The sequence below is a fragment of the Rattus rattus genome, chromosome 1 (assembly GCF_011064425.1).
Source record: "Rattus rattus isolate New Zealand chromosome 1, Rrattus_CSIRO_v1, whole genome shotgun sequence".
NCBI lineage: Eukaryota > Metazoa > Chordata > Mammalia > Rodentia > Muridae > Rattus > Rattus rattus.
The window spans coordinates 213,152,206-213,165,237 of record NC_046154.1 but is presented as its reverse complement, the minus strand read 5'-3'; the positions used below and the strand labels follow the sequence as shown (position 1 = coordinate 213,165,237).

Genomic DNA, 13,032 nt, shown 5'->3' with positions numbered 1-13,032 from the left:
CCGTCACCTTCTGTCACCTTCTGCAGAGACTAGTTGGTTTTGTAGATGGTGTGTGGCTTTTCTATTGCCTTTGTAAGAAACTGCTACATGCTTAGAGACTTAACTTGAACTTGCTATCTGGTTGTTCTAAACGACAGAGAATCCAGGTGTTGGGAGTGCCCGCCCCTTCCTTAACTTTCCCAGAGCCCTCACCTGCTCAGTTTCCTCAGCTCTTGCCCACCTACACCCTGCCTTCCTGAATCTTTAAAGGCAACCATGCTGGGCTGTGCGCTGGTGTCGGCTTATCCTGAATGGCCTCGCGCCTCTCTCTTCCACTTTAAGGATCCTTGTATAACATCGAGCCAACTCCATTAATTTAGAAGACTTGCCCACCTCAAGGGCTCATCTAAAGGTTGTCTTTTCTACGTTATGTAACGTGAACAAACTGTCGATTGGCATGTGGTCCCATTACGTGCCTAACGTAAAAGGGAATCTTCCAGATGAAGGATTGCTGTTCAAAGATTACGTGGACATGCAGCTGCTTAGATACCGCTAGGTTCATTCCCAAAGGCGCTGTGAGCATGGGACGGTTTAAATGACACTCAAGCAGGCCGGCCAAGCTGGATTTACAGTAACAACACGTGTAAAGAACACTCATGTGCCCAATTGTTAAAGAGATAGCAGAAGGAGTCAGCCTGAGATAGCCCACCGTCCCCTGGGCGAGTAGGACATTGATGAAGGAGGGACCAGAGGAAGAGAAGAAAGACTAATGCACCCAAACTGTTCCCATGGGGACTACATAGTGAGCCTAAGGACATACCTTGGGATGGTGACGGCTCAGAGCCTATGGACCTCGCTGATTGTGAAGGACTGAGGTACTCCGTCTAATTTATCACCCTCTAATATCATTTCTGAACACAAACGTGCAATAAAAACCTGTTGCTTGTAACCTTATTTAAATAAGAAATAACTTACCCTTTTAAGGAAATCTATAAATACTTTTGTCACTCACTTCTTTCTCCCTGGATACGGACAGTGAGTCCCTAGAATACAGTGTCTAGGACAGCACACAGAACCTCCGTCCCCATCCCAGAGCAGCTGACTCTAAAGTGCTTCACTGAAACTTTGGGTGGTTCATGTGATTATTAAAGTCAGAATCCAGTCACAAAGGTTGTCAAATTATTGGTCTGTCTCTACTGTGGCTTAGGGACATGATGCTGTTAAGTTTGACTTTATATCTCAATTGACAGCTGTATAGCCAGATGAGGCGGGCTGAAGTCCTCACAGCTAACACTATCTGTGCTTCAGAGCAGGACTCTGAGAGCATTGATTCCTCCGGGTTTCATTGCCTATTTGATTTTATCATGTTGTTGCTTTGAATTGTCATCACAAAACCTCAGGCTCAACTTTACAACTGTGTTGTGACTGATGACGGCAAGGTGTGGGGACCATTGGTGGGCAAAGCTCAACAAGATTTCAATGGCAAGTGCTGGGTCTACTGGTCCAGCCCAAGGTCACCAGCCCAAGGCCAAACCTTCTCAGCGACTAGTTCTACTGAAGTGTGCCGTCAAGAGCTGGGGTGTGCGGATGCCACGTTTCATAATTCATTGATTTGACGTTTAGAAAATTAGCTGGTTTGGGATTGCAGTTATGTTTGACAGTCATATTGAAGACACTCTCATTGTCTTAGCACTTGGCATTATGGGAAGGATAGAAACGGCAAGGCTGGATTTGCTAAAGCATTCACCGGAGACCTGGCTAGCTCTCATTTCTGTCAACCATTCTTCAGGCCTAGTGATTTTGGCCTCATTTACTTTCAAATTTCTGGGCTGTAAGTAGGTAATAGTGACTTACAATTCGGAGTAGCATCCATTGTCCTCCAACCATGAAAAATGAGTGACTTAGCTCATGTAAATGCTACCTGCCACCTGAGTTTTGTTAACAATAATTGTTACTTCAAATGACAACTTTTGTGCCCGGTTAGTGCTGTTAGTGACATCCAGGAATGTCTCTGCCAGCCCCTTCTCCTCTCCCAGGCTGCAGAAGGACATCGAGGGCTGTCATTGCAATTGCATTATGATCATCTGAGTCTGACAGTGTTCTTCCCAGCATCTGTTTCCTTTCCACAATTCTGTTGCTTCCCTGCTTTATCTACAGGCTAAGCCCAACATCCAGGTACAGTGTAGAAGTGTGACATAGTCTTGCCTGGCAAAAAAAATCACTGGGAAGAGAAATGTACCCACCCAGTGAACAAGTCACATTAACTCATGGAGAAGCAGTTTCAAGTGCCAGGGTCAAGCGCACTTCCTTCTCGCCAGTGAGGCTCCGAAGCACACCGAATTTTAGTTAGCTACATATTTAGACCATTGTTGTCTTATAAAGTTTCTTGGCTTCCCTGGAATTTCTCCAGCTAGCTCTTTTAAAGTAGGTGTATAAAGTAAACATAGGCTTCTGTACCACACTGTGAGCAGCCTCCAGCCTTTCTCTCCTGCTCTCATCAGCTACGAGCAGGTCCTTTTGCAAGGACTGCTTTATTTTAGGGGGGAAGGGAATAATCTTTCTCCCTCCCTCCCTCCTTCCCTGCCTCCCTGCATCGCTGCCTATGTCTGCCTCCTCAGTCTCTGTCTTTCCCTTTTATCTGCGAACCGGGTCCCTCCTGTGTGCAGCACACAGGGACTGACCACTGAGCTCTGGTGGATGGATCCACAGCTCCCTCCCACAGCTTGAGAGTCACACCCGTTGATATCCTAGGCTCGATATATGAGTTCTTCTCATATGTCCACTTTCTTGAATACTTTGAGAATTCTCAGGATTTTTTTTTTAAGCAAAGTGTATAGAAAGTAAATTTTCTAATTTTCCTCAAGTTTGTTCATTGATTTGAATGAACACAGAATTCAGGTCACAAACTACTTCTGGAAATGGACGGTTCTGGCATTGTTACCAATACTGTATAATTGTTTTCTTTTTCTCTCTGACCAGTCTTACCATCTGGAATATTCTCATGTTTTTCTCTATCATAGAGCTACAGAAATTTCATTAAGTCCACATTGGGTCATAAGATTTAAATAATTCCCCTTTGTGTTTAGGGAATATTTTAATCTGAAGGCTGATCTTAGGTTCTGAACTTTTCTTCTGTTATTTCTTCCACATTTATTTTCTCTGTTTACTTTCTCCCAGAATCAGCTCCTCCAGCATCCTCATCTTCTTCCAGGTTTCCTTCTCTTTTCACCTTTAAAATAATCTCAAAATTTTGCTCTGTTTGGTTTGGTTTTTTAATCCCTTCCTATGGACTTCTGCCTTGGGAATCTTTTCTGTTTGCTTGTTTTTATTTTTATCTTATGTCGATTGGTGTTTTGTCTGCGGAGGGTGTCGGATTCCCTGGAACTGCAGTTCCAGGCAGTTGTGAGCCGCTATGCGGATGCTGGGAACTAAACCCAGGTCCTCTTGTCCAAGGGGCCCTCTCTCCAGCCCCTCTCTTCTTTCTCATGTTTTTCTTTTCTAAGAATACAGATGAGGCTTTACAATTCTCCTTCATTTCCTATGTGTTTGTTTGTTTTGCTGTTAATTTTTGTTTTTAAATGACTTCGCAGTCTCTTTCTCCATGGTCAGGACATGGCTCAGTGGAAGAGCACAAGGACCTGACTTCCAGTCCTCAGCACCCTCAGCACAGAGCCAGGAATAGCCATCTGTGTGTGGGACCCCAGCATTGGGAATGGAGGTTGGGAGGCAGAGACTGGTGGGTCTCAGAAGCTCCTGGGCCAGGCAGCCTGTCAAAAAAGGCAAGGTGAGCTCCTGGCTCGGTGAGACACTTTGTCTAAAGGGGTACATAGAGGAAGACAGCTGACTTTTTCCTCTGACCACCACATCTGCACAAATGGGGATACACACTCGCAAACTCACATACATCCCCCACACACATGCCACACATATAAATCATACATACACAGCACACACACATACTTAGTCCTCTTTTGGTGTGATCTATGTTTTTTTTAAAGAATTTTCATTTATTATAATGAGTGTGTATATGTGTGTGTGTGTGCACATGAATATGTGTGATGCCTGTAGACACACACATGCCACAGTACACGTGTGCTGGTCAGAGGATAACGCTGTGGATTCTCTTCTTAGACATTTGTGTGAGTTGCGGGGATCAGACTTAGACCACCAGGCTTGATCTGCATGCCTTTACCTGCAGAGTCTGCCCAGGGTTGTGTGTTCTTTAAACATCTGGTGGCTCTTGGCTGACACTGTGTCTATGGAACTGGACAGTTCAGGTGCACAGTGTGAGGTCTGGGCATGCATTTCTTCTTCTCTGAGTAGAGATCTCTAATAGGGAACCGTGGTCTTTAGTGAGCTACGTACAGTATACAGGTATAAGGTCTTTACTCGGTGCTATCAACACATTACGAAGGCTGACCCCACCCCCAACACCGCCTCCCCCACACACAAACACCCACAGGTGAGGGCTCTGCTAACTGAGCCCTCTTCTCCTCCCCTTATTTACTGTCTGTTTGCCAGAACCGCTGTCCTGTCTCCCTCTGCTCACTTGAATTCTGAGCTCGCTCCTCTCTTTCCCTTACCTGTTATTCCATCCCATGTACTTCTGGCCATCCTCAGCGCCCTCAGAGCCCTCAGAGCCCACGGAGCCTCCGGGCACCATGGTTCCTCTTCCTTCTGTGAGTATGATGGATTCCCTCCGTCTGAGCCTCTTCATCAGATGCTGCCGTAGACTGGGAAGAAAAAGAACATCATGTTCAATTCCTCAACTTTAATCCCAAACCCAGGCTTTGCTTGGCTGAAACCTTAGCATTCCCCCTATCCTTTGTCTGCTGCGATGAGAAACAAAAGTCTGACAGGAAAAGGAAGGAAACTGTCAAGGTCAAGTTGTCTGTCTCAGTCACTGACAGAGACCATAGCAGTTCTCATGAGGGAAAGCATTTAATGGGGGCTGGCTTATCATTTCAGAGGGTCAGTCCATTATCGTCATGGCGGGAGCATGGCAGCATCCAGGCAGACACAGTGCTGGAGAGGGACCTGAGAGTTCTACATCTGGATCCACAGGCAGAAGGAAGTGACAGTGACACTGGCCAGGTTTCATCTTCTAAGACTTCAAAGCCCGTCCCCCAGTGACACACTTCCTCCAACAAGGCCACACCTCCCAATATTGCCAGAGCCTAGGAGCCTTTAGGGTCATTGTCATTCAGGCTGCCATGGTCGACTCCCTGCCCCCATAGGCTTACAGCTGTATCATCACGAAAATGTCTCCACAGCCTTTTCAACGTCTCCTCTGAGACTCAGGCAATCTCAAATGAAAAGCAGATTAGATATTTCTAATATATAATGGCACAGGATATACATTACAATTCCAAGAGGGAGCATGCTGGACCAAAACAAGACCAAAACCCAACTGAGCAAATACCAAAGTCGCATCATCATGTCTGATGTCGAAGGGATCTTCACACCACCCATAGCTGAGTTGCCTTTGACCTTGGCAAAGAGTGAATGTCCATTTCATTCTCTTGTGTATTCCAGGCTAGCCTTGATTTATTATTATTATTATTATTATTATTATTATTATTATTATTATTAGCTACTTTTCATCTTTATTTTTTACAGTCCAGCTGTTATCCCCCTCCCAACCACTCCTCATCCCATTTCTTCTCCCCCTGTCTCCAAGAGGATGTCCCCACCCCACCCCATCATGCCAGACTTCCCCACTCCCTGGGGCCTCAAGTCTCTTTCCAGTTAGGTGGGTCTTCTCTCACTGAACCAGACCCGGCAGTCCTCTGCTGCATATGTGTTGGGGGCCTGGTTGTGTATGCTGCCTGGTTGATGAGCCTTGATTTCAAGATCCTCCTGCTTCAGCCTCTGGAGTTCTTGGATTAAGGTACAAGACATAGCCTAGTCTTGAGCCAAACAGTGCACATGCCGATATGAGCCTTTGACATCCCTGGTTATTCTTGTCTCACTAGCTTTCACCATGCATGTACCCTTTTAGCCACGGTGCTGCACATGGGGTTCTCAATGGCCCTTTAAAATTACACTGCGCTCTTCTTTCCAACCACTAGAACTTGCCCATGGTCCACATGGATTTTGTTGTTTTGGTTAGAGTGGAAGCTCAGTCTCTCAGTATCTGAATCTGCCTGTTATTGTTTCTCATCTGTGATAGAAATGCCAAGGATAGCCCTCCTGTGGTGGTTTGAATAGGAATGGCGCATAGACTCATGTGATTAAATGCTTGGTACTAGTGAGTAGCACTATTAGGAGATGTGGCCTTCTTGGAGTGAGTGCGGTTGTGCAGGAGGAAGAGTGTCACTGTGGGGGGGGGCAGGATTTGAGGTCTTAGAAGCTCAAGTCAGTTCTCTTTCTACTTCCTGTTGATCGGTTTGTAGAACTCTCAACTCCTTCTCTAGCACCGTGTCTGCCTACAGGCCACCCTGCTTTCTACCATGACAGTAATCGACTAAATCTGTGAACTGTAAGCCAGCCCGAAATAAATCTTTTCCTTTATAAGAGTTGCTTTGGTTATGGTGTCTCTTTACAGCCATAGAACCCTAAGACAGAAGTCTACCCTTAACTTGTTTTAACACATCTTATTAAAATTCAACCCTATTCTATACCCAAGCTCCTCTCTTTAGGGGGCGGGGAGCAAGTATGCATCTTGTTTGCATGTATTGATGAAACATTTTCTTTTTGCTTTTCATAAAAATCAAATTACAGGATACAAATGGGCTGTTGCTATGCCCTGGGTTGGGTTTGTAAATTAGAGGGAGGTCCCATTAGTTCTTAAGCCACTCACTGTGAGCTGGGCCTTTGTGGTTGGTTTGCTGTTTATTTGGTTGCTTGTAGTTGTTTGAGCTGGTCTTGGTTTTCCTATAGCACAAAGACCCATAGCCAAGCATTTTGTTGTAGGACATAAAGTTCTCACACAGGGGTTGGGGTAGTTCCCACTTTTCAACTCTGTCCTCCACATGTTCCTCTTGTTTTTAGAAGACCAAGAGAGATTCATAAAAGGCCACATCCTCTCAAGGGCTCATGCCCTTCACTGACCAACAGCCGCAAGCGAAGTCTGGCTTCTATACTTCAGTGCACTGACTCTCCATGGCCAGGGGAAGGGAGGGGGGTGTGTGGTTGAGCTCAGGGTAATTTGAATGTCCCCTTGTCCCTTTTCCCTTTTGGTCTTGTGCATCTGATTAATTCATTGTCTTTTATATTTAGAAGATCTACTTCAAAGTAGTTGAAAACTGGCCATTTAAGAACATTTAAAAACTGGAATTGTGTGGCTCTGAGGGAAACAGCATCTGTGGAAGGTATAGATTTCTTAAGGTTCCTGACACACAAAGGACCACAGCCATGGTGTAATCAGTAGGCCCTGTTTTTCCAGAGTACTGGAGATGGGAAACCTGAGAGGCCAGTGCCAATAGCACCAATGTTTTCTGAACTGTAGAGGAAGCCACATCCCAGGCCATGTCCCAGGCAATGTCCCAGGCCTCTCTCCTTGGCTTCCTCAGAAGGATTTTCTCCTCTGCTTTCAATGTGTCCCTTCTGTTGGTGTCTATTTTCCAACTCCCTCTTCTTTTAGATCCCAGTCTTATTAGATTAGGCTCTACCCCAAAGGCCTCACTTTAATTTCATTACCTCTATAAAGACCTTATTCAATATATTTGAAGACTTCAAGAGCTGAATTCTGGTGTGTGGTAGCTTGAATGAGAATGGTTCCCATAGGCTCATATATTTCAATGCTCAGGCCCCAGTTGGTGGAATTCTTTGGGAAGGATTAGAAGGTGTGGCCTTCCAATGGTGTGGAGAAGGCATGTCACTAGAGGCAGGCTTTCAGGTTTCAAATGACCATTGCTGTGCCTAATGTACTCTCTCTTTCCTGCTTTTGGTTCAAGATGTGAGCTCTTCCTGTTGTCGTGTCTTTCCTCCTCTATCATGGACTCTAACCCTCTATAGCCATAAGCCCAATTAAATGCTTTCTTCTAAGAGTTCTCTTAGTCATGGTATTTTATCACAGCAATAGAAGAGTGACTACTCCATGATGAGATACACAGCTCAATTTATAAACATGAAGAGATCCCAGGCTTCCAGGGACATGCTACATACTTTTCTATACATCATAGTTATTGCTTTTATTTATTGTTTGCTTGTTTGTATTTTGGGGATGGTTGGTTTGTTTTTTAACCTTCACGAATTTACCATACTAGAAGTGTATTGCAATCCCATTTCCTAGATAGGAAAACTGAGACAAAGAAGATTGATTCATCATATGCAAAGCTAAGATATACAACATCAAGATTTGAACTCAAGTCTGTGTTTACTACTATTCTGTCTCTGTTTAATTTTCTTCTCAAATAGCTTTGTTGTTTGAAAAAAATAATATTTTGAATCAGTGCAGCCCAGCAGAGCTTCACCCTGTTATTTAGTAGGGAAGTTATTTCAGAAGGCAGAGGTATCTTCAAACGTCTTCCCTGACACCTGCATGGATTCTCCTCCCCTTTCAACTGTCTCTCATAGCTCTCAGGACGCAAGGCTCAGCACAAGAGCACCCACGCTGTCATTTCCCTCTAATAAAGCTGTCTGGTGATTGAGAGTCCTAAGTATCTAACGTACCTCATGATTCAGAAACCTTTAGGATCTCTCAGAGACATGAATACCATTAAGTGGGATTGCTACAGGATGATAGAGTCTTTGCATTGTGGTTCCATGTCCAAGGATAGAGAAAGACTAGGGAGAGCAAATGTGGATAGAGAGGGTACAACCTAAGGGGAAGGGTGCAGGGGAGGAGACGGGTGATAAAGACCCAAGAGTTATTGGAACCATGTGGATGCAAACATAGGAGAGTACCAGATGGAAGCCCAAAAAGTGCTGTTCACAACCGCCTGCAGTGCAGAGAAAGGAAACCAGGAAAGGAAAGTGGATTAAACAGGGTCGCATCTACAGATAGCTTGTGCTTGGCTGAAAGTGTTTAGGGCTGTGCTCTTCACCAGAGAATGAAAATGTTGCTTTCCTTATAACAGAGTGTGCATGACCCTGCGTCAGAGAAGGAAGGCTTTAATTCTGGGTATGCCACTGCCCCTGTGTGTACCTCTGCAGATCAATTTGTTTCACTGAGTATCAGTTTCTTCTCTTATCACAGCAGTGTGAGGTGTCGCTGTGAGATCAAGAGATGGGAAAATTCTATAGTCTATAGGTATGGTCGCGATTGCCCTTGCCTTATTTTTAGCTCAAATCTACCAAGACTTGCAATTAGGTTGGATTTTTGTACTTTGATTCTTAAATTTATGGACTACTGGACTCTGTTCTCCCTCTCCTTTATACTTTTTGCATGAGTTTTGGTCCTTTAAAAACTGTGGAAGGGAGCAATGAGCCATTAGCAATTTTTATTTTTAATTTTTTATATTCATAAATATGTAATGAGAATAAAGATGAAAATACACTCCTTAATGAAGAGCTTGTGTACACTAAAAAAAGTAGCTTGTCACATTTGAAAGGGGCTAAAGCCTTCCGAGGAAATTACCTGTCATCCAAGTTTGAAGCAGCCCTGGCAGACTCCGGTAGATGCTGACATCTAATTTTTCCCAAGAGCTATTCAAATGGTAGAGGTTTGGGAACTGCACTCCCGTATCATTTTGATGTGCCAAGTGATTGAACAGAACATGTGACAGAGTCTTTCCTTGGTGATGAAGCACCAAGGAAAATCCTGAGTTGGCACCTCATGAAGTGACTGCAAATCAAGTCAGAGTCTCGTTGTCCAAGCGACTGGGAGACGTGCTCTTGAAACAGCAATTTCTCTTCGGAGTTGCGGTGCCTGTCTTAGTCTCTCCAAGTAGAGAGCGCGCTACCTCTTAGTTCACTACAAATGACCGATGTTTATCCTGCCTGCCACAGAGAGATACTAAAGTTGCTTCTCTTTTCTGGAAACAGTCCAGTAAGGACCTGGAGCGGTGTGGCGTTGTGTGTATCACGGAATCGAAGCAGATCTGCAGTGGTTGAGGTCCTAGGGAACCCCTTTCACAGGCCATGGCGTGGGGTCCTGGGGAGCCCCTTTCACAGACCACGGCGTGGGTGTTGGGGAACCCCTTTCACAGGCCATGGCGTGGGGTCCTGGGAGACTCCTTCACAGGCCAGGGCACCGCACTCAAGTCAAATTCCTAAGCTTCAGTGAGCCTGGTTTTGACTGTTTCTCTATCTCCTAGGCTAGCTGGAGGAAGAGGCTGGTTTAGAGGAAGGATGATTTGTGAGAGGAAAGGGTGCTACATTTCCATTTTGAGGACTCTAGCAGCTGGCGGCCATTCATTGCATGTGCTCTGTAAGGAAGTCAGTTAATTTCAGTTATATATCTGAACCGTAACTAAAATTCATCATCTGGTCAACCAAAATGAGCTCATTTGGCATGCTAGAATCTCCTCACTATTTATCTATTTATTCTCTCTCTCTCTCTCTCTCTCTCTCTCTCTCTCTCTCCCGTCTCTCTTCCTCCCCCCTCTCTCTTTTGATTGCTTGCATGTGATGAGGTTGATGCCAGTGAATCTATTATTCTGACAAATGCTAATCAGATAGGAGTCTGATTTTAAATTCAAATTCACTGTGCACTATTAAGTTTTCCAACATCGCTTGCTTTGGATGGCCTCATTTGCATGATTTTTTAAGTGTGCATTTCGGGCTACAATTTTATTATCTGAGTGTTCTTTTATTGAATATAGATCGTCTCAGAAAGTTCTCTCTGAAAGTGTGAAAAGGTCATCAATCAGCAGCAGCAGAGGAGCACCAGGGTTGGAGTCCGTGTGGTTATACTAACAGTAGTTCATCATCTGGCTAGATGGTATAAAAGTTAAGATCACTGACTCAAAGTTCCTGGGTTCAAATCCTACCTCCTTCACTCTGCACCCGTGAAATACGTATAAAGTGTCTGTAGAGAAATGACATAATCCTGTAGCTTTATCTTTTAATTGAATAATAATAGCATTTACCCAATAGGATTCTAAGATTGCATTATAAATACAGCCGTCCATGTCCTCTGGCTTATGCTTCAGGAGCAGCGGAGAATAATCCAAAATGGTTTTCATAACCTCTACTTGGAAGGAGAGCACGCCATTTGCATTCAATCTAATTGACTCAACAAATCACACAGGCCAGCCTGATGACAAATGACTGGGGACATGATCTGTACCTTGCAATGCAAATGACCAGAACACATTAAATGCTCAGTAATCAGCTATTGAATCTGGTTCCCAAAAGCGAGATGTGGGGTGGGATGCTCTTAAGCTACAGTATCATCCTCTACTCTGAGAGAGACTGTGTATGTTTGTCAGATGACTTTCTTAAATGTGCATTAAGGGACCGAATCTTGCCTTTGAACCTTCCAGGAAAGGTGGTCTATGGAGAACCAATTGCAGCAGGTCTCGGCACAGATGGCACTCAGTACTGGAGTAAAGAATGGAGCCATGCAGCCCACCATGTCATGGGTCCCCCACTGAGACCCGATCCGTCAACGCCTGGCTTTCTCATGAATCTGTTGGCTAAGTAATAATTTTTTACATGACCGTAAAGTATTTGGATGGGAGATAATTCTTTATCAGTCTTATCTTTGGATGGAGGAAAGCTTCTCTTAAATCTGTAGATCCAAAGACCTTCTGGCCTTCTGTTGGTATATGAGGAGCAGAATACACTGGACTTAGGATGTTTAAGCGAATATGGTCTGTTCTCAGCCAGTCTTACATCTGTGTTCATGACAATATGGACATCTGCCACTGGGCTGCTCTGGAGGACCGGCCTCCATTGCCATAGATCACCATGAGGTTATCTTTTGTGGTATTCTACTCACAAGAAATTTATCCCTGCATTGCTCCTAGTGAGCATACTGTTTGCATTGCCAGGGTCATACGACTCTCAGTTTTTAGATAGGACAGGCTTGCAGCCATGGGCTCGCAAGTCTTGTGGAGAGTCTGGCAGGCACCCTATCACCTCACAGGCCATTTCTTCCTCACACCAGCCAACTTCTTCCAATTAGGCTAGGAAATTGAAAAACAGTAAAAGGCAGACTTGCCAAGGGTTCTGTACCATAATCCTTATGAGCGTGTTCTCAAAAAGTGCTTCCTAAGACAGACAGAAGACAGATGAGTTGTGCACCTAGAAATTCTCACATGTGCCCTCCCACTGCTTGGCATCTCACAGAGGAGACAGAAGGCTTAGAAACACCAAGTGTCCCCCTCACCTCATCATTGCCTTTCTTCCTTGTTCATTCTTTACAGTGGCGATCTGACCACAACAGGGAGTGACAACTGCACTTTCAACACCTGCCAAAAAGCTCTAGGGAAGGATGACTTCACTAAGATTCCCAATGGGGTGAATGGTGTCGAGGACAGGATGTCGGTGATATGGGAGAAGGGCGTGGTGAGTTTCATGGGAATGAGTCTGGGATCACACAGGGTCATGTTGCTGGGGGACCAAAGAAACACAAACCTTTATAGAAAGTTCTCTCTCTCTCTCTCTCTCTCTCTCTCTCTCTCTCTCTCTCTCTCTCTCTCTCTCTCTCACACACACACACACACAAACACACATACACATATAAACTGGGAATCACTACAGTCACCGTCAACCCCACCCCACACCCCTCCAGGGTATCACCAGCAAACAAGCAGTTGGTTTCTCTGCACAGGTCATCTCAGAAGATGTGTTCTGTCATTTGGGCAGAGACATTGGGGACTGGATCCATGTAGGCTTATTCTTTATCTGTCATTAATGTAAATATTTGAACTGATGGGAAAAATATATGGGGGATATTAAATTTGCTCTCTGAAGTTAAATAGATAATGAAATCTGTGGGCAACGTGATTTTTTTAAACTAATAATAAATGAAGAATGAATAAAAAGTTTTTTCCTAAGGATGGAGCAAAACCCCGTGGGCAGAAGTCAGGCTATCCATGTGCTGTGTGCAGTTATAAAGATCTACAGCAAGACTAGGTAGACCCAAGGTTCTCCCTGTGATGCTTTTCAAAGATAACTCTCTTCGATGATACATTTATCATATTTCACACTTGAGAATTT

The 13,032-nt window shown here is 44.5% G+C and overlaps 1 protein-coding gene across 1 annotated transcript in view; it reads left to right on the top strand.

Annotated features, from left to right (window-relative positions):
• Dpys (dihydropyrimidinase) overlaps positions 1 to 13,032 on the top strand; it is a 74,779-nt gene that overhangs the window by 19,280 nt on the left and 42,467 nt on the right. Inside the window, exons 5-6 of the mRNA XM_032890828.1 lie at positions 11,352 to 11,508; positions 12,237 to 12,378. Of these exons, the coding sequence (XP_032746719.1) occupies positions 11,352 to 11,508; positions 12,237 to 12,378 (299 nt within the window). The remainder of the gene's footprint in view (positions 1 to 11,351; positions 11,509 to 12,236; positions 12,379 to 13,032) is intronic.